The following is a 27,579-nucleotide window of genomic DNA, read 5'->3' on the forward strand; positions in this document are numbered from 1 at the left end:
ACACGCAGCCAGCCGGAGCTCAGACCAGGCGCCTGTGCCTCCTCATCGTCCCTCGCCGCGTCCGCGAAGCCTGGAGCCGGCGGGAGCCCCGCGCTCGCCATGTCGGGCGAGCTCAGCAACAGGTTCCAAGGTAGGCGCCGCCGTCCCCGGGCCGCCACCTGTGCGCGCCGGGCGGACCGCGGAGTCCACCGCACGCGGGAAGCGGGCGGGGACGGGGGCGCGTGGCCCGGGGAGGACCCCGCTTCCCAGGCCGCCTCTTTGTCTCCTCCAGGAGGGAAGGCGTTCGGCTTGCTCAAAGCCCGGCAGGAGAGGAGGCTGGCCGAGATCAACCGGGTAAGCCCCGCGCCCAGGGCAGCACGCGAGTCCCGAGCCGCGCGCTGCGCGGGTGCCACCTCAGTCCGCGAGGCCGTGCCCGCCTCCAGATCTACCCTCTTCCTTCCCTTCCCCCGGGCTTCCCTCAGGTGCCTCCCTCCGCCCCCAGCCCCGTCGCCTCCGACTCCAGGTAGGTCCGCCTCCGCCTCCCGCCTCCGGTCCCGGCGTCTCGGGTTGCAAGTTGTTACTCTTGCAACTGGGGACTGGGGAGGTGGGGCCGGGTCAGGAGCTCGGATGCCAGCCGGCTCGTGGCTCCCCGCAAGCCCGCTTGGGAGCAGCCCAAGGATTTGGCGCGGGAAGGGCCCCAGGCCAGTGATCCCTCCAGCTCAGAACACAGGCTCCGGGTCATTTGCTGGTCTGTCGCCCAGGCTGGAGTGCGGTGGCCCAATCTCAGCTCATTGTAGCCTCCACCTTTGGGATTCAAACGGTCCTCCCTCCTCATCCTCCCGAGTAGCTGGGACTACAGGCATGTGCCCCCACGCCTGGCCTTAGCTATTGTTGTTATAAGAGATTCAAAAGTACAAATAGAAGACTCCGGAGGTCGTAGAGATCCTGGCACTTCCCCGTGGTCTCCCGCCTCCCCCCGGCTCCTTCATACACACCACTCCTCTTCACTCCAACTTTCAGGAAAGATTGCCTTAAGGGATTCAATGCTTTTCTTGCTGGTCCTGGTGGATTTCTTGAAAGAAATCCTTCCTGTTGTTGCCAGGCATCCAGTGAGAGCTCCATAAATTTGCATAGATTCTAGAAGATAAGGAACGATATCAGGACCTGTCTGGGTTGGCCAAAGCTCAGCAGCACAGCCAGTGGCTTTAAAGTTCTGCAAGACCTGGGCTCAGATCTGGCCTCCACTGTGTGCCAGCTCTGTGGTCCTCAGCAAAGGGCCTCTCATCTCCAAGCAGGGCATTGTGCAGGCTCAGAGAGGGAAGGCACGTGGCCTGCATGGCCCAGCACCCAGCATTCAGGAAGCACTCACAGAACTAGCATGATTTCCTGAGGTGGATGTCTCCTGGTTTCCTTCTTGACTTGTGGCAGAGGCATGCCCGCTGAAACAAGGCTTGGCATTCCCCCTGCGGGCTCCTCTGGTCCCCTGGACACCTAGGGTCTAAGCCCAGCTGAGAGTCTGGAAGTGAGCTGCTGGTGAGGTCAGCAGAGCCCGCGAAGGCTGTGGGAGGCAGGTCCCAGCCTGGGGCCCGGTTGTGGTATTGCCTCTTGCCAGCAGTGTGCAGCCTTGATTCCCCCTTGGTTTTCTTGGACTGCTTGGATGTAGGCAGCCTGTCTGTTTTCCGTCCGCTGGCTACAGGACTCCCATTCAGTCCCCAGCTACAGGGCTCTGGGGACCTCAGGGTTCCCCCTCCAGGTAAGCTCTGGCCTCCTCACCACCACCCTCCCCCTGCTTCCTGGGGGCATCTTGAGCACAGCTGGAAGGTTGCCTGGACGTCTGGCTGGGGTGCTCAGGGGTCTCGGATCCCTGCTGGGCTCCTTCCCAGTTCACTGTGTGCCCGCCCAGCCTGGGGCTTGGCTGCTCTAGCCCTCTGGACAGAAGCCTGGGACCCCGACCTCATATAGCCCCCTGGGTCACTTGGCCAGGCGAGTTCTGAGCTGGCTGGAGCCACCCACAGCCAGCGGGACCCTGAGCCACAGACAGCTGGAGATGGGGGTGAGGTGACCGTGGTTGGACAAGCCAGAAGAGCTAAGAGGGCAGGGCCAACCTCGCCCTTGGGGAGGTGGGTAGAGGGTTGGGGGTGGCTCCAGGGTTGTTTTGGAAAGCCGACTAGCTTGGCTTAGAAAGAGGAGGGACTTAAGCTGTCAGGGGCTGATCTGGGCAGCACTGGGACTAGGGAAAGTGAGCAGGAAGGAGCTGTGGTCTAACCACCTCAGGACAGTGCCCAGAGAGGGCAAGCAGCCTACCCAAGGCCACCCAGAAGCCAGTGACAGAGCTTGCAGCCCAGCGTCCTTCCCCTGCCAAGACGCTGTACTGAGACCCACCATGAGAGCCCAGCCGCTATAGGGCTGTTGAGGCCCAGGATCCGGGGCCCTGTAGGAAGGAGGCGCCAGGATCACACGGGAAGCTTGAGCTGCTTCACCACAGTGGAGCAGGGTGGCCCCACCAGTTTAGTCATGAGGTACCCACAAGCACTGATCTGTGACTCTGGGCAAGCCACTCACTTCTCTGAGCCTCCTTCTCCAAAAAGATAATGGTTGTGATTTTTTCAGTGAGGCAATCTATGTAAAGCACCCAGGAGAGCTGGCTGCGGTCCTGATAGCTATCAGGACAGTTTCTTTGTGGCCTCAAGGTGCAGGGAGTGGAAGATACTCCGCCCTGGCTCATGCTGGTTGCTCAGCCCAGCAGAACCTCGTCTTCCCCAGCCTGAAATGGGAGCAGGGATCTCTGCTCCCTCTGGAGTCCCTGCAACAATTAACCGGTGGAAGTGGATGGAAGCTCTTTGCGGACTGTGGGGGAGTCGCTCCGTGTGAGAGTTGGAATTGGTTCACCCACGGCCACGAGGGCAGTGGAGAAACCCTGAGCTAGGTGGATTTTAGGCAGAATTGTGCTGGCAGCCCGGACTGCCTTCCTTTGGGGTGCAGCTTCACTGCCCCACTGGAGTGTGGATTCTGGGGGCCTGGGCTAAGCCCAGGATTCACTGCCAAAGAGTCCCTGCTTCTCTGCCAGGCAGCTTGGGCACTGCCATGGCTGCTGCCTGGGGCACAGCCCAGCTTGGCTGGCAGATCTAGGGGCTTCTCCGGGCCAATACCTAGTTCCCTTTGGGGCCTTTCTCCTCCCTTGGTGTAGGCCAGCTTCCAGAGGGGCAGGGTAGCTCACTCAGCCTTGCTTTTTTTTTTTTTTTTTTTTAAGGCAGAGTCTCACTCTGTCACCCAGGCTGGAGTGCAGTGGTGTGATCTCAGTTCACTGCAACCTCCACCTCTTGGGTTCAAGCGATTCTCCTGCCTCAGCCTCCTGAGTAACTGTGACTACAGGCCCTTGCCACCACACCCAGCTAATTTTTGTATTTTTAGTAGAGACAGGGTTTCACCATGTTGGTCAGGCTGGTCTTGAACTCCTGACCTCAGGTGATCCGCCCGCCTCAGCCTTCCAAAGTGCTAAGATTACAGGCATGAGCCATCCCACCCCGCCCAAATTTAGCTTTTTGTTGTTGCTGTTGTTAACAGAGACAGGGTCTCACTCTGTTGCCCAGGCTGGGGTGCAGTGGCCCAATCTCGGCTCATGGCAGCCTCTACCTCCCCAGCTCAAGCAATCTTCCCATCTCATCCTCTCAAGTAGCTGGGACTACAGGCATGTGCCCCCATACCCTGCCTTAGCTATTGTTATTATATGGGATTCAAGAGTAAAAATAGGAGACTCTAATGGGCATAGAGATGCTGGTAGAGGAAGGGAGGTGGGGGAGGCGTATGAAAATGCACCTCTTTTTGGTTTCACTTTAGTTTTTGCTGTAGTTTTCTGAACACTTGGTATGTGCCCGTCCTGTGTCAGGTGCACTGTGGGTGGGCATTATCTTGTGAATGCTCACTCTAACCCAGGGAGTATTGTTGCTCCCATTTTTGAGAAAACGAGAGACTCATAGAGGCTGGGTAAACTGCCTGGGTTTAAACAGCCTTGACTTGAACCCAGCCTATTTTCTCAATCGCTCAGCTTGGCTGGGCCTCCTGCTGGGTGCCCGCCCCCAGCTCCATGCGCTGTGTGTTTGTGTGTGCAAGCACATGTGTACATAGCAGCACTGCTGGAGTGGGCAGAACTGGCCAGCACCTCCTTCTCCCCCTACATAGCTGGCATTCCCCGAGCCCTGATGGCATGGTTGGTGACCCCAGGCCAGCCAGGCATGGCCTTATATGGCAACGGAAGAGATTTTCTCCAGCTTCCCACAGGGACAGAGAGAAGCAGTGGGGCTGGGGGGGCTGCCCCTCAGGGTGGCTGTGCCCTGGGACTTAGCAGGAGGCGCTCAGGGGACAGCGAGGGCTGCCACATGAGCTGGCTAGCAAGTGAGGTCTTTTTTTTTTTTCTTTTTTTTTTTTGAGATGGAGTCTTGCTCTGTCACCCAGGGTGGAGTGCAGTGGCGTGATCTCGGCTCACTGCAACCTCCACCCCCCAGTTTATGCGATTCTTCTGCCTCAGCCTCCCAAGTAGCTGGAACTATAGGCGCGCACCACCACGCCCAGCTAATTTTTGTATTTTTAGTAGAGACGGGGTTTCACCATATTGGTCAGGCTGGTCTCAAACCCCTGACCTCGTGATCTGCCCCCCTCGGCCTCCCAAAGTGCTGGGATTACAGGTGTGAGCCACCACACCCGGCCAACAGGTGAGATCTTCAACACAGTAACAAGCTGTGGCTGTGCTCCGTGCCCACAGATTGACATTCATCATCTTGCTGACCCCGCAACAGGGCACCCCAGCAGATAGATGCACAGTGAGAATCTGCAGACAGCCCCATGGGATGAGGATTATCATGACTCCTATTTTTTTTTTTTTTTTTTTTTTTTTGATACAGGGTCTCACTGGGTTGCCCAGGCTGAAGTGCAGTGGTGTGATCTCGGCTTACTGCAGTCTTGACCTCCTGGGCTTAGGTGATCCTTGCACTTCAGCCTCCTGAGTAGCTGGGACTATAGGCGTGCACCACCATGTCAAGCTAATTTTTTGTGTGTGTGTGTGTGTGTGTGTGTGTGTGTGTGGAGACAAGGTTTCACCATGTTGCCCAGGCTGGTCTCGAACTCCTGAGCTTAAGCAATCTGCCCACCTTGGCCTCCCAGAGTGCTGAGATTACAGGCATGCATCACTGTGCCCGGCCATGACTCCCGTTTTAGAGATGAGGAAACAGAGGCTTAGCTAGATGAAGTCACCTGCAAGTTCACCCAGCCAGGAAGTGGCAGATCTGGGATTCAAACCCAGTCACCCTGGCCCCTGTCACCAGGTGGCTGCAGCCTAGCTATGACACAGGGGTCTCTTGCTTATGTTGATAAGGATCTCTGGCTACTGTCCCAATGGTCCAGCCCTCCCGAGTCGAATGAAGGGCACTCAGCATTCCCAGTCACATTTAGGTACCTGATGGTTTTTTGTTTTGTTTCGCTGTTTTTCGTTTTGAGACAGAGTCTCACTCTGTCACCCAGGCTGGAATGCAGTGGCATGATCTCGGCTCACTGCAACCTCTGCCACCCAAGTTCAAGCGATTCCCCTGCCACAGCCTCCCGAGTAGCTGGGATTACAAGTGCCCACCACCACGGCTAATTTTTGTATTTTTAGTAGAGATGGGGTTTCACCATGTTGGCCAGGCTGGTCTTGAACTCCTGACCTCAAGTGATCCACCCGCCTCGGCCTCCCAAAGTGCTGGGATTGCAGGTATGAGCCACTGCGCCTGGCCCCTGATGTTTTTTCCAGAAGCCACATGTCATCTGCCCTGGGAAGGCAGCTGGGCAGGGCAGGCTGGGTATCTCTGCCCAGGGATATCCCCTGTCCTTCCCCCAGCAATGGGGGGCCTCTGAGACCTGACCCAGGCAAGTATGCAGGTGTGTCTTTTTTCCTGTGTACCTGGCAGTGCCACTCTGTCCCTGCCCAGGTGAGTGTGTGCAGCTGGCATTGCTGGGCACCCATCTCTCTTGCTCTTCCTTAATATATTATAAGGGAGATGGTGATAAGTGGCCACGTGAGCCTCTGAGGATTCAGTGTCCCCTGCAGGTCCAACCAGTTATGACCTTGGTGTGGCCGTGTCACAGGAAGCTGGAGATGGAATTTCTGCAGGGTGTGCTTTATTGCGTAGCTGCTTGGGAGTTTTTCTTTAGCTGCCCCATCTGTTGGCGAGGATGCGGCATCTGAATGAGGCCCAGGGCTGCAGTGGGGAATGTGAACCTGCTGTCCTTGTGGGTGCACGTTACAGGCTCCTGCTACTCGCCAGGTGCCAGCACCACTTGTGGCCTGGCCCTGGCCCTTTAAGAGCCTGTGGGCTGCGTCAGAGGTCCCACGCCCCGGCATGGTGCTTCCTGTCCTTGGAGCTCTTGTCCAAGGCCTGAGCCACCAGCCCCTTGGATGGCCTCCAAGATGGTGATATCCGCCCACCCCAAAATTCTGCTGCAGCTGATACAGAAAGACAAGCCTGGAGGGCCAGGAGCAAGGGTTCGCCAGAAGGTGCTAGAGGTACCAGCCCAGAAAAAGAGTTAAGTCAGCGAGGAGCAGGCAGGCGGGAGGGCTTCTGAGGCCAGGCACGGCAGGGGCTGCCAGCTTCTGATGGGTTTGGAAACAGCCCTTCCTGGGCATAGCACTTGGGGGCCTCGCTGGAGGCTGGGATGGGCTTGGGGGACTCTGGCGAGCATCAGAGGCTGTAGGTGACCAGGAAAGGCGGCAGTGAACAGGTGCTATTGGGGACTGAGATGGGAGGATTCAGGCAGGTTGGATGGCCCATCACTGCCAGGTCAGCCGGGGGCTGAGGACAAAGCAAAACTTGCCCTTGAGGGATGGCCAGTGGGCCAAGGCTCGCCAGGAGGACTTCAGGGCATCACGGAGAGCACAGAATGGTCGGTGGGTGATGTTCTTTCCCTGCCCTTCCCCCGCACTCACCTGCCTCTCGATGTGGCTTGAGTTTGGATGATCCTAAGACATAATAATAATTTTGAACACTTAGCAAGTGTACTAGGAGCCAGGCTCCTTCTGTGCAATTAGCTCGTTTAATCCTTACCGCAGGCCAGGCACTAAGGCAGGAGGATAGCTTGAGTCTGTGGGTTGAGGCTGCAGTGATCCTGCAGATCGTGCCACTGCACCTTAGGCTTGGGAACGGAGCAAGACCCTGACTCAAAACAAACAGACAAAATTCCTTACAGCAACTCAGTGAAGAGGTTCTACACATCATTATGATCCCATTTGATAGATAAGCCCACTTTATAGATGAAGAGACTGAGGCCTAGAGTGGTAAACAGGTAAAGTTGCCCTGCCCACAGCCACAGAGCTAGTAAGTGCTAGAGCTGGAATGGCAACCCTGGCAAGCTATCCCCTATGTCCTTACACACCCTGGGCTCAGAGAGATGATGTGACGTTTTCAACTGTTGTGACCTTGGGCAAGGCCCGTCCCTTCCGGCACCTTGGTTTCCCCAGCTATTGAACAAGGAGGGCAAGCTGAACGCTGTGAGGAGTCCCTTCTGGTTCTGTGGCTGGGTGGATAATTTAACAGCTCTGCCACCTCCCAGGCCCCACCCTTGGACGCTCTGGTCCCCGGGGACTGAGAAGTGGGCTCAGCTGCCTGTGTGTCACCCCCAGCTCCTGCCCGTTTGCCTTTCCTGGACCTTTGCTAGGGACTGATCAGGCCACTGTGGCCTCCAGGCCTGCTCCTCTACATGGCAATAACCACCTTCAGGGCCCAGAGGCCCCCCGCAGCTCTCACACCTGCTCCCCCACCCCAGCACTTTCTACTTTCTGCAGCTGGGAAAACTTGTCTTTGGGGACAGTGGGTTAGATTGTGTGAGGAGGATAGGGGATAGAATAAACCGCCTAACCCCCCCCATCTCCCTGGAGGGCTATAAAGTGGTTCTCTGGCCTCTGGAATAACCTCCTGCAGCTGCCGAAGAGGAAAGGTAACTCCCAGTGTTGACTTTCTTTGCCCAGAAACCTGCAGCCAGGCTACCTTCTTGTTTGGGGCAAGCATAGGCCTTGAATTGTTAAAACTTGGCAATCCTGAGCAAGTTGAGCAACCTCTCTGGGCCTCAATTGTCCCATCTGTCAAATGGGGATACCTGGAAAGAGGAGAGAGAAATCGTAACTGGCCTCCTTCACGGGGAGGGGGTCTCCTTTCTAATCTGCTAAATAGTCTGTGAGGGTCTATGGCGGTTATAAGCTAATTGTATGGGCATAAGTATTAGAAAAAAAAAACAAATAGCTAACATTTATTTAGTATTTGCTGGCCAGGTACGGTGGCTCATGCTTATAATCCCAGCACTTTGGGATGCTGAGATGGGTGGACTGCTTGGGCCCAGGAGGTTGAGGTTGCAGTGGGCTGTGATTGCACCACTGCACTCCAGCCTGGGCAACAGAGCGAGACTCTGTCTCAAAAAAAAAAAAAAAAAAAAAAAAAAATTCATGCAGCCATGAAGTGGATTCAAACTCAGGCATTCTGGCTCCAGTCTGCCCTTTTTTTTTCTTTATTTTGCTTTTCTTCCAAACACCTGGGATGGCTTCTATCTCTGTCTCCTCTGCCTATGGACCCAGGGTCAGGGCAGCCAGGGGTCCTGGAAAGACGGGTACCTGTGCCTTGGGCAGGGACTGGGGGAGGATGCCTGCAGGGAGGGAGCTGTGGGTGGTACATGAGCAGGAACCAAGAATCCAAAGCTCAGAGGTGGAGCAGGCATGGCAGCCTGGCTGGTGGAGTCCTGTTCCTGCCACTGCCCGCTGGGCTCCCCCACCCCCTGCCCAGGCATGGTCAGCACAGCTGCCCTAATCCCAGGGCCAGTGAGGGCTGCCCACGCATGAGCAGCTCAGCTGCTTCTCCCACCCTGGTCACTTGTGGCCCAAGCATTTGTCATGTTTTGTTTTGTTTTGTTTTTTGAGACAAAGTCTCACTGTGTGGCCCAGGCTGGAGTGCAGTGGCTGAATCTCAGTTACTGCAACCTGCACCTTCTGGGTTCAGACAGTTCTCCTGCCTCAGCCTCCCGAGTATAGCTGGGATTACAGGCGCGTTTGGTTTTTAGTAGAGACGGGGTTTCACTATGTTGGCCAGGCTGGTTTCAAACTCCTGACCTCACGTGATCCACCTGCCTTGGCCTCTCAAAGTGCTGGGATTACAAGCGTGAACGACCACGCTGGGCTGCATTTGTCATTTTTGGCTCTAAGGAAAAACAGGATTCCAAACCCTAAGCCCCTCCACTCTCTGTCACGCGTGGGCACACACTTTTGCAAAGCTGCCTGATCACTGCAGGGGTGAGGATGGAGAAAGTAACTGGAAATGGCAGGCCTGTCCATTCATTCAATGGATGTTTTGTTGTTGTTATTGCTTTTTTTTTTTTTTAGAGACAGGGTCTGGCTGGAGTGCAGTGGTGCAATCAAAGCTCATTGCAGCCTTCACCTCCTGGATTCAAGTGATCCTCCAGCCTCAGCCTCCCAAGTAGCTGGGACTACAGGCATGCACCACCACACCCAGCTAATTTTTTAATTTTTTGTAGAGATAGGATCTCCCTATGTTGCCCAGGCTGACTTCAAACTTCTGGCCTCAAGTGATCCCCCCTCCTCAGGCTCCTCAACAGATGTTTACTGAGTGTCTACTATATGCTGGGCACTTCAACGCTAAACCTGTGGCTGGGGCCCTGCCTCCTCCCAGCTGCCTCCTGATACCCACTTCCTCCTCAGTACTGTGCAGGGAGGGAGCCCCAGCTACAGAGGATTTCATGTTCCCAGCACAGCCGCTTGCTGGCTCTGCTGTTTTGGGCAAGTTAGTTAACCTGAGTCTCAACTCCTTCACTCATCCTGCACGTGTTTATTGAGCATCTGTTATGCGGAACCTACGTTCTAGCAGGGGAGGCAGAGAGGGTGTAGTAACCTCAGTAAGCAGTGGCAGTGGAAATCATGTTTGGAGGTGACCCATCCTATGGAGCTGGATAAGGGCGATTGGAAGTCGGGGCAGCTAAAGTGGGCAGGGAGCAGTATAAAACAGGGTGGACAGGGCTGGGCATGGTGGCTCACGCCTATAATCCTAGCACTTTGGGAGGCCGAGGCAGGCAGATCACTTGAGCCCAGGAGTTTAAGACCAGCCTGGGCAACAGAAGGGGACCCCATCTCTACAAAAAATAGAAAAATTAGCCGGGTGTGGTGGCATACACCTGTAGTCCTAGCTACTCTGAAGGGCTGAGGTGGGAGGATTGTTTGAGCCCAGGAAGGTCGAGGCTGCAGAGAGCCGTGATCGTGCCAGCAAAGACTAAATAGGGTCAGCCGCATTGAGAAGGTGACATTGAGGCTGAGTGTCGTGGCTCACGCCTGTGATCCCAGGAATTTGGGAGGCCGAGGCAGTTGGATCACCTGAGGTCAGGAATTTGAGACCGGCCTGCCCAATGTGGTGAAACCGCATCTCTACTAAAACAAAAATTAGCTGGACGTGTTGGTGCGCACCTGTAGTCCCAGCTACTCGGGAGGCTGAGGCAGGAGAATTGCTTGAACTTGGGAGACGGAAGTTGCAGTGAGCCGAGATTGCGCCACCGCACTCCAGCCTGGCGACAGAGCGAGACTGCATCTCAAAAAACAAAAATAAAACAAAACAAAAAAGACAAGGTGACATTGAGCAAAGGCTTGAAGGAGGTGAGGGAGAGAACCACGCAGATCTGTGGACTCCAGGCAGGGTGCACAGCTAGTGCAGGGTGCAGCCCAGAGCAATCTTCCCAACCACTGCTGCCATTCATGCTGTGCACGTGGCCTTGCTCTTCCTCCCTGCCTGGTTGGTCTGTGTCTCCCTGTGTGCGATTTGTCTCTAAGGCCAGGGACCATGTCCTTCCACTCGCACCCATCCACCTACAGAGTGGCCTAAGTAAAACTGGATCTCTAGGGCTGGTCGGTCCAGGCTGAGGCAGGATTTCTGGTCAACCAGAGCCCAAGAGCTGGGACAGGCCCTCCAAATCTCTCCCCAGAGGTTCCCTGATGTTGGTGCTCTTGTGCCTCCCCAGGAAGGTTCTCTAGTTCTTGGTAAAGTGAAGGAAATGCAGGGTCACTGTGGTGAGTTGGACCTAGGCTGAATGGATTCCATTTAAACATTCAGAGATGGTGAACTTCCTACTTTTATGAAATGTTCTTTTCTGAACTCATGGCAACAGTCAATGGTCATTGTTTAAAAAGTCTTTACTTGGCAAAATAAAAAGTTGGCACTCGTATATTAGTGCGCCCCTCTGCCCCGCCTTGAAAAATGTTTCTTGTCTGCATGACCCCAAAGTCTGGGAATCACTGATCTAATATGTCCCTCCGCTGGGCAGATATGGGATCTGGGACCCTGGGAGGTGCCTGGTTTGCTCACAGTCACAGACAAAAGTTAATTGTCCTCCTTTTGGGCAGAGGATGGAGTGAGGGAGCAGTGCTGAAGAGCTATGAGAGGGAGCCAAGAGGAAAGGAAGTCCTCGACAGAGCCAGCTAGGAGGAGGGCAGCCTCCCAGGCTGCCGAAGAAGGATCCAGCGTCAGCTAAGTGGAGGCAGGGCCGCGCCCAGTGCATTGCAGTGAGGCCTGGAGTGAGGCTGTGGCCAAGCCAGCAAGACCCCAGAGGCCCTGGGACTGCCCTCTGCCCAGGTGCAGGAGGACACAGGTCCTGGAGTCAGATAGACCCAGGTTCGAAACCAACCTTCCTTAGCTGTCTATAAACCTTTTTTTTTTTTTGAGATGGAGTCTGTGGCCCAGGCTGGAATGCAGTGGCACAATCTCGGCTCCCTGCAACCTCCACTTCCCAGGTTCAAGTGATTCTTCTGCCTCAGCCTCCCAAGTAGCTGGGATTACAGGCACGTGCCACCATGCCCAGCTAATTTTTGTACTTTTAGTAGAGGCAGGATTTCACCATATTGGCCAGGCTGTTCTTGAACTCCTGACCTCAAGTGATTTGCTCTCCTCGGCCTCCCAAAGTGCTGGGATTACAGACGTGAGCCACTCACTGCGTTTGGCCTGTCTATGGACGTTAGATGTGGTATTTAACCCCTCTCGTCCTCATGTTTTAACTTGTAAAATGGGAATAATAGTGGCTGTGAGGATTTAGTGAGATAGCACAGTGTCTGCTACAGCCAATGTTTTACCAAAAGCTACAGGACAGCCAGACCCCTCTCCCAACCCAGTGAGGGAAGCCCTTTGCCAGGTAGGTTTCTCCTGCGGTCAAGGAGTGCTGAGTTCATGCGGAGAAATTTGAGCCATAGAAGAGGCCATATTCTGCCTCATACTCATAATCTTATCTGTTGCTCATTGAGAGCTGACCTATGAGCTCAGTGCCCAAGGAGTGGGTACTATTGGGCCTATTTTATAACTAGTAAAAAGGGAGACTGAGATCCAAACCCAGATTGCTTTATAGTCAGTCAGTTCTTGTCATCCTCTATTCCACTTGAAGCCTCTTAGGAGTTTGCAACACTAGACTAGGAAGGTAGTGAGTTCTCTGTCCTAAGAGATATGTAAGAACAGACCTGGCCATCATGTATTAGGAAGTAGGTCAAATGATTAACGTGGGTGACATTGCACATCAGTTTAAACACCAGCTTTCTGTAATTTCAGGATAAGGACCTTATCATATTCACCATGGTCTCCTCTGCTCCCTTGATGCCTAGCACAGTGCAGTGTGCACTGTGTCCCCCCAGAATGTTGAATGAGTGAATGAATGAATGAATGGAGGAGTAATATCCATGTCCAGTGAGCTCAGTAATGAAGAATGGAAGGTCCACTGGCCGGGCTCGGTGGCTCACACCTGTAATCCCAGCACTTTGGGAAGTCGAGGTGGGCGGATCACATGAGGCCAGGAGTTCAAGACCAGCCTGGCCAACATGGTAAAACCCCGTCTCTACTAAAAATACAAAAATTAGCCAAGCATGGTGGCACACACCTGTAGTCCCAGCTACTTGGGAGGCTGAGGCAGGAGAATCATTTGAACCTGAGAGGCAGAGGTTGCAGTGAGCCAACATTGTGCCACTGGACTCCAGCCTAGGTGACAAGAGTGAGACTCCATCTCAAAAAAAAAAAAAAAAAAGAATGGAAGCTCCAAAAAAGAGGGGTTATTTGCAGAGTTCGAGTGGTAGGAGGGGAACATGCCCTGTGCTTCCCCATCTGAATACAGGTTCCAGGGCTGCTGAAAGATTAGCTGCAAGGTACATAAGTTACTTGGCGCTGTATCTGGCAGATGTTCCCTCATTGGTCGCTTTTTGCTGTAAGGTCAGAGACCGGGCCAGATGAACACCCGCAATCTGCCCACCTTTAAGTGTAGAGGCTAAGGATGCAGGCTCCAAATGAGATGGAGCCGAGTTGAAGCTCTGGCTTATGAGCCTCAGTTTCCTCACCTGCAAAATGGGTATAATAATAGTAGCTACTGGCCGGGCGCCGTGGCTCACACCTGTAATCCCAGCACTTTGGGAGGCTGAGGCAGGCAGATCACTTGAGTCCAGGAGTTTGGGACCAGCCTGGGCAACATAGTGAAACTCTGTCTCTACAAAAAATACAAAAATAAGCCAGCCGTGCTGTGGCGTACATCTGTAGTCCCAGCTACTCAGGAGGCTGAGGTGGGAGGATCACTTGAGCTCGGGAGGCGGAGGTTACAGTGAGCTGAGATTGCATCACTGCATTCCAGCCTGGATGACAGAGCAAGACCCTGTTTCAAAATAATAATAATAATAGCTCCCTCTTGGGACTCCTAGGAGATGTGAAGAGATCACATAGGTAAGGGCTTCACCCTGGAGGCCATTGTTAGTGTCCAATCCTCCCCACCCCGCCCATCTGGTTCTGAAAGGACTTATTTGAATCCCTCCAAGCATCTGAAGGGAAGGCAGGCCAGAGATTAAAACCCCCATTTTACAGGTGAGGAAGCAGGTGAGAGGGTAAGTGTACAGTCATTTTCCCATTAGAGCAGAGATGACGAATTCACACTCTCACTGGATTTCTTTTTTCTTTTTTTTTAAGACGGAGTCTCCGTCTGTCGCCCAGGCTGGAGTACAGTGGCATGATCTCAGCTCACTACAACCTCCACCTCCTAGGTTTAAGCTATTCTCCTGCCTCAGCCTCCCAAGTAGCTGGGATTACAGGTGCCCACCACTACGCCCAACTAATTTTTATATTTTTGTGGAGACGGGGTTTCACTATGTTGGCCAGGCTGGTCTCGAGCCCCTGACTTCAGGTGATCGGCCCACCTCGGCCTCCCAAAATGCTGGGATTACAGGTGTGAACCACCGCGCCTGGCCTCACTGGATTTCTATACAAACTCAAGAAGCAGATCATGATTCTCATTTGGCAGATAAGGCAATAAAAGTGTGGGGAGGGCCGGGCACGGTGGCTCACGCCTGTAATCCCAGCACTTTGGGAGTCTGAGGCGGGTGGATCAACTGAGGTCAGGAGTTCGAGACCAGCCTGGCCAACATGGTGAAACCCCGTCTCTACTAAAAATACACAAATTAGCTGGGCATGGTGGCAGGCGCCTGTAATCCCAGCTACTGGGGAGGCTGAGGCAGGAGAATCGCTTGAACCCAGGAGGTGGAGGTTGCAGTGAGCTGAGATCGTGCCATTGCACACCAGCCTGGGGGACAAGAGCAAGACTTCTTAAAAAACAAAAAAAAAAGTGCAGGGAGGAATGAATGAGCTCAGGATCACATTCCTAAGAAGTTAATGATGGAACCAGGGGCTTGTCTTTGGAGCTCACAGCTTCTCGGATCTGAAGCTGGGGTGTCTTGGGGGAGGGGCACGGGTCCCAGCCTTGGTAATGCAGCTGCTGGCTGGAGGGCTTGGTCACCCGTAGTGAACCCTCTGGGGCCTCCCCAAGCTGCTGGGCAGACTTCTTACCCACAGGGCGGACAGTGCAGATCTGCCTTCAAGGGGCGACAGGAAGCCAGGGTGAACATGGGACAAACTGGGTCTGGTCGCACCTGGTTACCCGATAGGAGGGAAGGCCCCCGGAGAGTGGGCCCATGTGTGGGTGACTTCTGCCCCCAGTCCCTTGCTGAGCACTGTCCCCTCACCTCTGTAGGAGTTTCTCTGTGACCAGAAGTACAGTGATGAAGAGAACCTTCCAGAAAAGCTCACAGCCTTCAAAGGTAAGCTGGGGCAGGCTGCCCTGCATTTATTCCTGGGGGAGGTGGGCTGGCCCCTCATCCTTGCACACAGGACCCCTTAGCCCCACAGGACTAGGCTGTGGCCCTGTTTCGTCCACAATGCCCTTCTTCCTGGCAGGCTTGGAGACAGGTACCCCCGAGAGGTGGTTGGAGGCCCCTCCACCTGCCTCCCTGCCCCTGTGGGCCCCATCACCCCTCGCCTGCAGCCCGGTCCTGGCCCTGCCCCTCTCTCTCCCCTTGCTGCCCACGGGGCTCAGGCTGGTTCCCGTCCGCCGCTGCCCAGGCCCCGTCACTCCCGGGCCCCACACACAATCAGCTCTTTGTGAGCAAGCCTTGCCTCTCCCCCTCCCCAGCAGAGTGTCTCAGGAGCCCCTGCGGAGAATGGACGTTTGTGTCGCCACAGTGGGGCAGGGGGGCAGAGTTTCTGCCCATTGAAACCCGGCAGCACGGGATGAAAAGAAAGCAGGGCCTGGGAGCTGGCGCGGGGAGAGGGGCAGCATAAAGATTCCTCTGTTTGGGGCCCTGGCGCTTGGTTCCCAGCCAGCACCTCGAAAGGAGAGGAGCCGGGCACATAGGGGGCAGCGCAGACCCACCTTCCCTGCCAGGGGAGGCACTGAGGCACAGGAGCCCTGGGCTGTCATGGAAAATATCCTGGAGGTTGCATTCCCCTCCAAAGTGTTTGCAGTGTGAGCATCCTCCCGGCTCTGGGGCAAAGAACTTGGCCAAGTGTTCCTCAAATCGCTTCCACTTGTCCTTAGGCTGGACATCTAGGGCTAATCATATTAATAACAGCTGGCATTTGTTGGACGTCGGCCTTTGTGAAGCACTTCTCGTGCGGCGTGGCGAGCTCCCCACATCACCCCAATCGGCCTGGAGGAAGATGGTGCACTTGTTAATGTACAGATGGAGAAACTCTGGCTTAGAGGGCGGGGTTGTTGGCATGGGGACACATAGCTCGCCTAGGGCAGAGTTGGGACTTGAACTCATGTCGGTCTGGCTCCAAAGCCCCTGCTCTTAACTGTTATGCTATGATGCTTTTTACATGAAGAAGAGAGAAGGGAAATAGTAAAAGACACTCCTGACCCCACCCCATCCCAGCCACCTGTAGGAGAGCTGTGAAAAAGACAGCAGTCTATTCCCTTCTGTCTGCATACCAGCAAGGCCACCCCCAGGGGCGGCTCTGGGAGGAGGCACGGGTCTCAGGGCTCTGGCACCCTTTCTACTTGTCTTCACTGGGATGTTGGGCCAGACAGGAAGTTACATCATTCACTCATTTGTTCTCCAAATGCACACCTGTACATGTGCCAGGACCATTCCAGGCCGGGGGCACCAAGGTGAACGTAAAAGGCAGCTCCCACCCCGGGAGCCTGTGTTCTAGCTCGGGGGTGGTGTGAGAGGTGGTGGGAGACTAAACAGAGACCCGGGAAATACAAGGTGAGAAGACTGTGGTAGGTGCTTTGGTGAGAAATGAGGGAGGGAGGACAGGAGTGCTCAGCGGTGGGGAGGGCATGCGATTTAGAAAGGGTGGGGAGGCCAGGCACGGTGGCTCACACCTGTAATCCCAGCACTTTGGGAGGCCGAGGTGGGCGGATCACCTGAGGTTGGGAGTCCAAGACCAGCCTGGCCAACATGGCGAAGCCCCATCTCTATTAAAAGTACAAATTAGCTGTATATGGTGGTGGGTGCCTGTAATCCCAGCTACTCGGGGGGCTGAGACAGGAGGATTGCTTGAACCCAGGAGGCAGAGGTTGCAGTGAGCTGAGATCGAGCCACTGCACTCCAGCCTTGGTGACAGAATGAGACTCCATCTCAAAAAAAAAAAAAAAAAAAAAAGCATAATGGTTAAGAACAGGGGCTTTGGAGCCAGACTAACATGGGTTCAAGTCCCAACTCCGCCCTAGGTGAGCTGTGTATCCCCCCTGAGATCACACCACTACACTTCAGCTTGTGTGACAAAGTGAGACGGAGCAAGACTCCTTCTAAAAAAAAAAAAAAGGAGACGAAAAAGAAAGGGTGGGGAGCCCTGAAGCCATGAGGAAGGGCAGTGAGAATACTTGGGAGAACATTCCAGGCAGAGGGGCAGCGAGCTGGAGCAGGCAGGGAGTGGGCAGGGGCAGCACAGCCTGCAGGAGGACCTCGGCTTTCTCTGCTGGCTGCTTGTGGGGCAGGATGGACCATGAGGGCCCCACTCTGCCAGGGCAGGGGTGACCTGCAGAGGCCCCACGGTCCGTTTGACACACCGCTCCCGTCAGAACATACCAAGCCCACTGCTCCGAGCATCCTTCCTTACTGCTAGGAGTTTTCCAGGACTCCTTGATCAGGGAAGTATAACTCAGTCTGTGTGTGAGGTTTGGGGTGATGGTCTGTGTACCCCGGGAAACTGTATGTCCACTTTGTGGGCTAGGGCAGGCCTTTTTCCTGGTTTCAGAATCACAGGTCCCCTGAATCAGTGGTTCCCACACCTGACTGCCCATCAGAACTGCCTGGGATGCTGAAAAGCACACCCATGCCTACCCCCACCCTGTCCTTCCACATCCATGAGCCAGAATCCCAGGGCAGGGAATCAGATCTAGTCACTTTGCTGCTAACTCAGATGCAGCTGGTCTGTGCTCCTGGGGACCCGGGAGGAAGCAGCTGCCTTCCTGGTAAGAGGTTCAGAGTGGCCCCTAGCCATCTGTCCCTCGTGGCACCTCTAGGAGAGTAGTCCAGGCAGGATGAGCTCTTTCCCCAGAGGCCATGGCTCAGCGGATGGGGGACTCAGGTCAAGACTCAGGGTGTGGGAGGTGGTTCAGACTCCTGAGGACACGGTCATTTGCCCACAAGGGAGCCACTGGGTCCCCGCAGGGAGACGCTGCTTCCAAACTAATGCTAGTTTTTGCTCTGTGATTTCCAGAGAAGTACATGGAGTTTGACCTGAACAATGAAGGCGAGATTGGTGAGTGAGGCCTTGAGTGTGTTTAGGGAGGAGGGTGTTAAGTGGGTAGAGGGCTTGAGGGACCCTCTGTGTGGGTGACGGGCATGGGGCAGTCCGGAAGGCTGGTGAATATGTTGCACCGAGCCAGCCCCAGCCCCTTGCCTTCTGCCCTGGCACCATTGCCCTCAGACTCCTCCAGACCCTTTCATCCCCTACTGCTTCCCTCCCCACCCATACCTCAGCCTCCCACCCCAGGTGCTACGGGGACTCAGGACAGAGGGTGCCACACCTGCCCAGGGCTGGAGACACTCAGGGTGGACAGGCCCTGGGCCCCCCCCGGCTGGCATTTCAGTGGCCCCGAAGTCTGTCTTTCCATTGTATGTCGTTCGGCAGTGGACAAGTTGCTTTTATATACGTTGATTCTCTCCTTATTGCATCCTGCTGTCCAGGTACTGGCACTTTCGTTCTGGTAGGAGACCGTACCTGGACCTTACCCGCAAAGAAGTGGTTAAGACTGGTTTAATTATCCCCATTTCACAGATGAGGACAGCAAGACTCAGAAAGGTGAAATGGGCCAGGCGCCATGGCTCACGCCTATAATCCCAGCACTTTGGGAGGCCAAGGCATGGGGATCACCTGAGGTCAGGAGTTCAAGACCAGCCTGGCCAACATGATGAAATCCCGTCTCTACTAAAAATACAAAAATTAGCTGGGTGTGGTGGCGGGTGCCTGTAATCCCAGCTACTCGGGAGGCTGAGGCAGGAGAACTGCTTGAACCCAGGAGGTGGAGGTTGCAGTGAGCCGAGATCGTGCCACTGCACTCCAGCCTGGGTGACAGAGCGAGACTCCGTCTCAAAAAAAAAAGCGAAAAGAAAGGTGAAATGACTTGCTTACATGGAACACTGGCAGTGAACCAGGGCCCAGCCGTTGGTTTCTGAACAGTTTCCCCCTTTTCCATTTCATCCTGCGTCTCAGATTGATGCTGCCACCGGCATTTCTACTCCTCTTCCTCTGTCCTCTCTCTTTTCTTCTCCCTTTAGAATATTTTGATCATTCTTTTTTCTTTAGAAAGAAAATTTGGCCGGGCACAGTGTCTCATGCCTGTAATCCCAGCACTTTGGGAGGCCAAGGCGGGTGGATCACCTGAGATCAGGAGTTCGAGACCAGCCTGGGCAACATGGTGAAACCCCATCTTTACTAAAAATGCAAAAATTAGCCAGGCGTGGTGGCAGACACCTGTAATCCCAGCTACTCGGGAGGCTGAGGCAGGAGAATTGCTTCAACCCAGGAGGTAGAGGTTGCAGTTAGCCCAGATCGCACCATTGCACTCCAGCCTAGGGGACAAGAGCAAGACTTCATCTCAAAAAAAAAAAAAAAAAAATTGGCTTATCAAATAAACACATTTTCATCATTAAAAAAATTGGGGAAACACAGCAAGACAAAAAGACAAAAATGCATCACCCACAACCCCACCTCCCAGAAGTAACTGCTACAAACATTTCCGTTTCTAGCCTTCCACTCTTTATTCTAATCACAAAAGCTCTTTTATATCATTTTTGAGCCTCCTTGAAAAAAATAACTTTCTATTGGTCAGCCCGGCCAGAAAAAATAAGTGAAATAAAACAATGGTGAGTATTTTGATTTATTATTGATTTTTCTTTCTTTCTCTTTTCGAGACATAGTCTCATTCTGTTGCCCAGGCTGGAGTGCAGTGGCGCAATCTTGGCTCACTGCATCCTCAGCCTCCCAGGTTCAAGGATTCTCCTGCCTCAGCCTCCCAAGTAGCTGAGATTACAGGCACGCGCCACCATGCCCAGCTAATTTTTGTATTTTTAGTAGAGACGGGGTTTCATCATGTTGGCCAGGCTGGTCTCAAACTCCTGGCCTCAAGTGATCCGCCTGCCTCGGCCTCCCAAAGTGCTGGGATTACAGGCGTGAGCCACGGTGCCAGTTGATTTTTCTTTTGAAATATAGTTAATGGCTGCATTGTAGGAATGGATTCTAATTTGTTTAGCCGATGCCTTTTGTGGACCATTTGGATGCCTTCCAATTTTAACTATTATTGATAATCCTGTAAAGAACCTCTTTGGACATGAGTGCTTATTCACCTCCCTGGTTATTTCTGTAGGGGAAATCTCAGGAAGGGGACACTGGGTCAAAGGCTTTTGAAGCATCTTGCCGAAATGCCCGAGAAAGGTCCTGCCAACTTCAGAGTCTGGCAGTGCGTGTGCAGCCCTTTCCCCCTTTCCTGGAGAAGGCTGCCCAGCTCTCTCTGAATGCCTGGACATCCTGGCACCTTTGGGCCTGGCCCTAGCCCGCCCGCCTTGCCAGGAGGAGCATTGCCTGCGCCACGGCCCAAGGCCCCTACCCCAGCCCTCTCCTGCCATCCTTTGCTGACCCATTGTTCACTGAAGAACAATCCAAAGGAAATTGACTCAGATCTTGGTGGGAGCTGGGCGGTCAGAGACAGCACCACCTCGGGCTGGAGTGACATTCTGGGGCCTCCCTTGTTTTTCTTGAATTTTGTTCTTTTGTTGGTTTTCCTGCTCTGTGGGATATTTTTGGCGTCCTCTCCCTTCCAGCCGGGGCGGAGCCCTAGGACAGCAGGACAGGAGTGGCACGTGGGGAGAAGCCACCTGCCACTCGGCACCCAGCAGAGTGACTTTCAATGCCTGACTTCCTGACTCTGCCACACTGGGCATAACTCCCCGGGCAGCAGGAGAGTGGGCACCCAGCCCACCCTAACTGCAGGAAACAGCAGAGCCCACAGTCATGCTGTGAAGAAAGTGCTCTGGGCCGGTGCTTCCTGCACGGAGATCCCTGAATGATCCCATCCACCCGTTCCACCATTGGTGGGAGCAGGGGTTCAGAGATGTTAAGTAGTGTGCCCCAGATCCCAGAGCCAGGAATAGCAGAGCTCGATTCCAATGCAAGCCCGTCGGACTCTAGAAGCCCAGGTCACTAACCACTAGCCTATACGGCCTCCAAAGAGAGCAGGGAGGGCGTGATGGGCTCCTCCTCCCTAGAGAAGGAGTGCAGACGCCAAGCTTCTAGGCGTGGGGTGCCCGAGTGGAACTTTCCCAGCTTCCCCGCTAAGCCCCCGCAGCCCATCTCCACTTAACAGATCTGCTTTTCCTCCGGCAGACCTAATGTCTTTAAAGAGGATGATGGAGAAGCTTGGTGTCCCCAAGACCCACCTGGAGATGAAGAAGATGATCTCAGAGGTGACAGGAGGGGTCAGTGACACCATATCCTACCGAGACTTTGTGAACATGATGCTGGGGAAACGGTCGGCTGTCCTCAAGCTGTGAGTACCTCCTCCCTCCCCTGGGACCTCTGAAGGCAAAATCATTCTGTGCAGAGAGGCCCCTGGCTCTGGGCACCCCAGCCATTCCCCACCTAGTAGGTAACTCATTGTGCAACCTGCTGGACAAGGTACTTACTTTTCCTGATCATTTCCTTATCTGTCAATTTTTTTTTTTTTTTTTTTGAGATGGAGTCTCACTCTGTCACCCAGGCTGGAGTGCAGTGGTGTGATCTTGGCTCACTGCAACCTCTGCCTCCTGGGTTCAAGTGATTCTTCTGCCTCAGCCTCCCTAGTAGCTGAGATTACAGGCATGCGCCACTATGCTTGGCTAATTTCTGTATTTTTAGTAGAAACGGGGTTTTGCCATGTTGGCCAGACTAGTCTCAAACTCCTGACCTCAGGTAATCTGCCCTCCTCAGCCTCCCAAAATGTTAGGATTATAGGCGTGAGCCACCACACCCGGCCCAAATGGTCATATTAATATGTACCCTGCAGGGGAAATTAGCTTGCAGCAGAGTCAGGCAGAATCGGTACTCAGTAAGTGGCAACTGTGATGATGATGATGATGATGGTGGTGATGGTGATAATGGTGATAAATCTGTTGAAACTTTCCAAGCCTCAGTTTCTCCTTTTTTTTTCTTTTTCTTTTTGAGATCTCGCTCTGTCACCCAGGCTGGAGTGCAGTGACATGATCTTAGCTCACTGCAACCTCCGCCTCCTGGGCTCAAGCGATTCTCCTGCCTCAGCCTCCCAAGTAGCCAGGATTACAGGTGTGCGCCACCACACCCAACTAATTTTTGTATTTTTAGTAGAAATGGGGTTTCATCCTGTTGGCCAGGTTGGTCTCAAACTCCTGACTTCCAAGTGATCAGCCCCCCTCAGCCTCCCAAAGTGCTGGGATTACAGGCGTGAGCCACCACACCTGGCAGTTTCCCCATTTGTAAAGCACCTCCACTACCCCCACAGGCTTGTTGTAAGCATAAAATAGAGTCAAAAATTGGCCCCAAAGGGAGGTAGGGTTTGCATCTTAATGCTATTACTTGCTACCAAAATGACCCTGGGCAAGTTACCTTAGGTCTGCGAGTCTCAGTTTCTTCATCTATAAAATAGGGGTGATAATCATGTCTTCTGCGATGTCCTGAGGGCTAGTGAAATGACACTTAAGAAGATTTCAGCCTTGTGTGGCTGATGGCAAACACCTACTACATGGTAGCACATTGTGGGTGCTGCCCCACTGAAGAGCGTTTAGAGCATTGCCCTGGACAGTCTCATTGTCATTTGTCACAGCTGAAAATAACACTCTGCCAGGTGCTGTGGCTCACGCCTTTAATCCCAGCACTTTGGGAGGCTGAGGCAGGTGGATCACCTGAGGTCAGGAGTTCGAGACCAGCCTGGTCAACATGGTGAAACCCTGTTTCTACTAAAAATACAAAAATTTGCTGGGTGTGGTGGCTCACGCCTGTAATCCCAGCTACTCGGGAGGCTGAGGCAGGAGAATCTCTTGAACCCAGGAGGCGGAGGTTGCAGTGAGCAGAGATTGTGCCATTGCACTCCAGCCTGGGCAGCAAGAACGACACTCTGTCTCAAAAAAAAAAAAAAAAAAAAGAAAAGAAAACAGAAAATAACACTCACTTGGCTTTTATGAAATAAGCTTCACTTTTTTAAAAGTACGAATGTAAAATATACCTGTCTCATTTTACAAAGGAGCTTGTTGAGGCCCAAGGAGACTGAGTACCTGGCCCATGAGCCCACGGTCCAATCTGGCCAGATCTTCTAGCACTCCACTTCCAGGGAGAAACGCCAAGGATCAGAGAGGTCAAGTGTCTTGCTTGAGCCACCCAGCTGAGAAGTAGCAGGGCTGGCATTTGAATCTAGGCAGTTGCCCTGGAGGTTATACACTGAGCCCCTACCCTCTATTCCCCAGACACCACTCTCAGAGCAGTGGGCAGGTTTTTGAAGATCTTTGCGCAGAGGCATGGCCCGGCCTGGCTCAGCCTCCTCCAGGCAGTGTGGTTAAGGGAAGGGCATGGCCTAGAAGTCAGAAGCCTGGAGTCGCACCCAGCCTCTGCCCTGGACCGCCTGTGTGGTTCTGAGGAGTCACATCACCACTTTGTGCCTCCATTTTCTCCTCTGTAAAATGGGACTAGCAGCCCCTTCCTTGGAGCTGCTGTCTTGGGGTCTGCACGGATCCCACTGGAGAACAGATTTAAATTCTGTCGAGGACCCTGCTGACATGAGGCTGGGATGATCTTTCCCTGGATGAGGGAAGGATCCTAATCTTGTTTTTCTTTCTTTTTTTGTTTTCTCCATCTCCAAACCAGAGTCATGATGTTTGAAGGAAAAGCCAACGAGAGCAGCCCCAAGCCAGTTGGCCCCCCTCCAGAGAGAGACATTGCTAGCCTGCCCTGAGGACCCCGCCTGGACTCCCCAGCCTTCCCGCCCCACACCTCCCTCCCTATCTTGCTGCCCTTCTTGACACACTGTGATCTCTGTCTCTCATTTGTTTGGTCATTGAGGGTTTGTTTGTGTTTTCATCAATGTCTTTGTAAAGCACAAATTATCTGCCTTAAAGGGGCTCTGGGTCGGGGAATCCTGAGCCTTGGGTCCCCTCCCTCTCTTCTTCCCTCCTTCCCTACTCCCTGTGCAGAAGGGCTGACATCAAACCAAAAACTAGAGGGGGCAGGGCCAGGGCAGGGGGGCTTCCAGCCTGTGTTCCCCACACTTGGAGGAACCAGCACTCTCCATCCTTCCATAAAGTCTCCAAACCAAGTTCAGTCTCACTGACCTGGCTCTGACGAGGACGCCAGGCCACTTCGAGAAGACCTTGGAGTAGGGACAAGGCTGCAGGGCCTCTTTCGGGTTTCCTTGGACAGTGCCATGGTTCCAGTGCTCTGGTGTCACCCAGGACACAGCCACTCAGGGCCCCGCTGCCCCAGCTGATCCCCACTCATTCCACACCTCCTCTCATCCTCAGTGATGTGAAGGTGGGAAGGAAAGGAGCTTGGCAATGTGAGCCCTTCAAGAAGGTACCAGAAGGAACCCTCCGGTCTTGCTCTCTGGCCACACCTTTGCAGGCAGCTGAAAGGCAGCATGCAGGCCTACTGTCCCTTACTGGGTCAGCAAAGGACTTCGGAGGTAGAAGTGAGGCCTGGGGTTTTGGGGGGAAAGGTCAGCTCAGTGCTGTTCCACCTTTTAGGGAGGATACTGAGGGGACCAGGATAGGAGAATGAGGAGTAAAATGCTCACGGCAAAGTCAGCAGCACTGGTAAGCCAAGACTGAGAAATACAAGGTTGCTCGTCTGACCCCAATCTGCTTGAAACCTGACTCTACTTCCCTCATTTGTCTTCCTACCCTACTCACATAATTCATTCATTTACTCACTCATTCACCAGATATTTATTGACCTCCTATTATAAGCTTTACGTCCTCACATGTTGTCTTGGCATGTGCAGTATACACGGTCTAACTCATCTCTCCCCAGATCTCTCAGAACCTTGAGCTTGGGAATTGGACTGGGGTCACCTGTGTCCTTTCTTATGGACTCACAGGATTTTAGAGCCCTAATGCACCCTGGAGGGTAGCTGGGCCAGTCTTCTCACTTCACAGGTGAGGAGACTGGTGCCCCACAGGGATTAAGTGCCTTGCCCAAGGTCAGGCTTATCTCCAGAGGGAGGTGCCCTGGACTGGGGCCCAGATGTTCAGGGACCCTGCCTACACCTCGTCTCCAGTGTGGGCTGCCTTAGTTGGTTATGAGAACAGGGAAGGGCTGGGAAGGGGCAGCCTCCTAGGTCAACACTTGGAGAGGGTTTCACTTACTCTCAAGACCCTTGTCCAGGATTCGCCCTCCCCTGTGCCTTCAAGTCAGCATCAGGCTTAGGGCAAAGACCAGGCCTCTGAAGCTGCCTCTTGTAATTCATGCAGGAAGATGTCAAAGTCAGCCGCATCTTGGCTGATCAGGGTGTTCAGCCTTAACCCCACCTGTGTTCTGAAGTCTCTTACCCTACCTGCTCAGGACTTAGACAGTTATTCACTGAACATATTTATTAAGCACTTGCTGTAGGCCAACAGTTAAGAATCCAATAATGAAATGGACAGATTCATGGAACTTAGAGTCCAATAGGAAAGTGAGACCCAGACAATGACAATGAGATAAATGTTAGGAAGGGGGAGGTATGGGGTGACTTCCCTACAGTCCTGGGGGGCCTAGCTGGGCCCAAGACTGGGTGAGAGTCTTGGCAGAGCCTTTGCAACACCTTAAGTGGACAGGACTGGGAGGTCTTGGTGGTTGGAGCCAACGTGGGTTCCCTGCAGCTCCTTAGTCACCTCTGATAGCAGATTGAGGAAGGAAAGCAGGTAAGGCATGAGGAAATGGCCAGGTTGGGTTAACCCACTGGTTTCAACCAGTTCAGGAATGAGATTATTTGGCCATGACTGGCTGATCTTGAGCTCAAGGATCTACTTCAAATGCACACAGGCCTAGTTGAAGTTTAAACCCCAGCAAAACATTCCTCCCTGTAAATGGAAAATCCTACTTCTACCCCCTCCCCTGCCCTGTTTTTTGGTTTTTTTTTCCTCCAGGATCATTAGATGTCCTCACCCCTCCTCACTGCCTCTCCTCTCTGGGACAGGCTGGGACCTTTGAGGAAGATAAAGCCTTCCTTGACTACCCATCATATTCAGTGTCCCTGTTCCTCACTCAGAGAGGAAGGCAGAACCAATCAGGCTTATTTCAGTAAGTTCCACAGTTCTACAAGACTGCAGGAATTCTCCTTAAGGGAGGAGAGCACGCAGGTGTGGCCCCAGCTTCTGGAAATGGCAGAAGAGAGGGTTTTTTCATTGAATGGGGGTGGGGGCTCGTGTGTCCTGGGAAACCCCATCAGTCCCTTCATTTCTTGGGACTCAACTCCTGGGAGGAGAGGGTCTCAAGAGTTGTCCCTGGAAGGAGGGTGGGGGCAGTCTGCATGTATTTCAGGTTGTGGCTCTTGGTTCTAGGACTCTTACTTCTCTGGCTAAGGGCTCAGCTTCTTGGGACTTCAACCATCTTCTTTCTGAAAGACCAAATCTAATGTAACCAGTAATGTGAGGACTGCCAAGTATGGCTTTGTCCCTGTGACTCAGAGGAGGGTTTGTCGGACAAATTCAGGTGGATGAAGTTTATGTGTGTGCGTGTGCATGGGAGCGTGCGTGGATTGGGATATCATCTCTACAGACTGCAAATAAACCAGACAAACTTACCAACGTCTTGATTGGTGTATTTTGGGGCTGGTTCTGGGCTCAGCAAATTGCGAACTAGCTAATATAGTAAGAGATTAAATGAGCACGTCCTGTGCGTTTTGTCTGAGACAGCTGAAGTTCACTTATCCTAACCACCTCCCTGCAAGAGACAGGTTCTATTATGTCATCCTTGTTTCACAACAGAAAAGTAGGCTTGGATAAGCAATGTGCTGAAAGCCAAACAGTAAATGGCACAATCCCACCCCCTGGAGCCAACTCATGAGGTCCAAGTTAAGAACCTCTGTCTGCCGGGCACGGTGGCTCACGCCTGTAATCCCAGCACTTTGGGAGGCCGAGGCAGGCGGATCACGAGGTCAGGAGATCGAGACCATCCTGGCTAACATGGTGAAACCCCGTCTCTACTAAAAATACAAAAAATTAGCTGGGCGTGGTGGCGGGCGCCTGTAGTCCCAGCTACTTGGGAGGCTGAGGCAGGAGAATGGCGTGAACCTGGGAGGCAGAGCTTGCAGTGAGCCGAGATCGCGCCACTGCACTCCAGCCTGAGTGACAGAGTGAGACTCCGTCTCAAAAAAAAAGAACCTCTGTCCTAGAGCATTTATAATTCACTACAGAAATGTATTCTACGAAGGACTCTAATACCATCAGTCAGCCTCATCCAGGCAATCTCAATTCTAATCCTGTCACCACCACTTTCTGACTGAGGGCTACTGGAGAATTTTCTCAACTTCTCTGTGCCTCCCTTACCTCATCAATTATTATTATTATGTATGTGTATGTGTGTGTATATATATATATATGTATATATATATATTTTTTTGAGACGGAGTCTCGCTCTTTCGCCCAGGCCAGACTGCAGTGGCGCTGTCTCTGCTCACTGCAATCTCCGCCTCCCGGGTTCACGCCATTCTCCTGCCTCAGCCTCCGAATAACTGGGACTACAGGTGCCCGCCACCACGCCCGGCTAATTTTTTGTATTTTTAGTAGAGTCGGGGTTTCACCGTGTTAGC

At 53.5% G+C, this 27,579-nt stretch overlaps 1 protein-coding gene across 1 annotated transcript; it reads left to right on the forward strand.

Annotated features, from left to right (window-relative positions):
* On the forward strand, positions 1 to 26,572 carry AIF1L (allograft inflammatory factor 1 like). Its single transcript, NM_001131585.1, is given in 6 exon segments — positions 1 to 130; positions 272 to 333; positions 15,031 to 15,097; positions 18,009 to 18,050; positions 21,174 to 21,336; positions 23,658 to 26,572. Coding segments are annotated over 6 exon segments (453 nt in total). The 5' UTR covers positions 1 to 99; the 3' UTR covers positions 23,746 to 26,572.
* The last annotated feature ends 1,007 nt before the right edge of the window (positions 26,573 to 27,579 follow it).

This window comes from Pongo abelii, chromosome 13, assembly GCF_028885655.2.
Source record: "Pongo abelii isolate AG06213 chromosome 13, NHGRI_mPonAbe1-v2.0_pri, whole genome shotgun sequence".
In the NCBI taxonomy this organism is placed as follows: Eukaryota; Metazoa; Chordata; class Mammalia; order Primates; family Hominidae; genus Pongo; species Pongo abelii.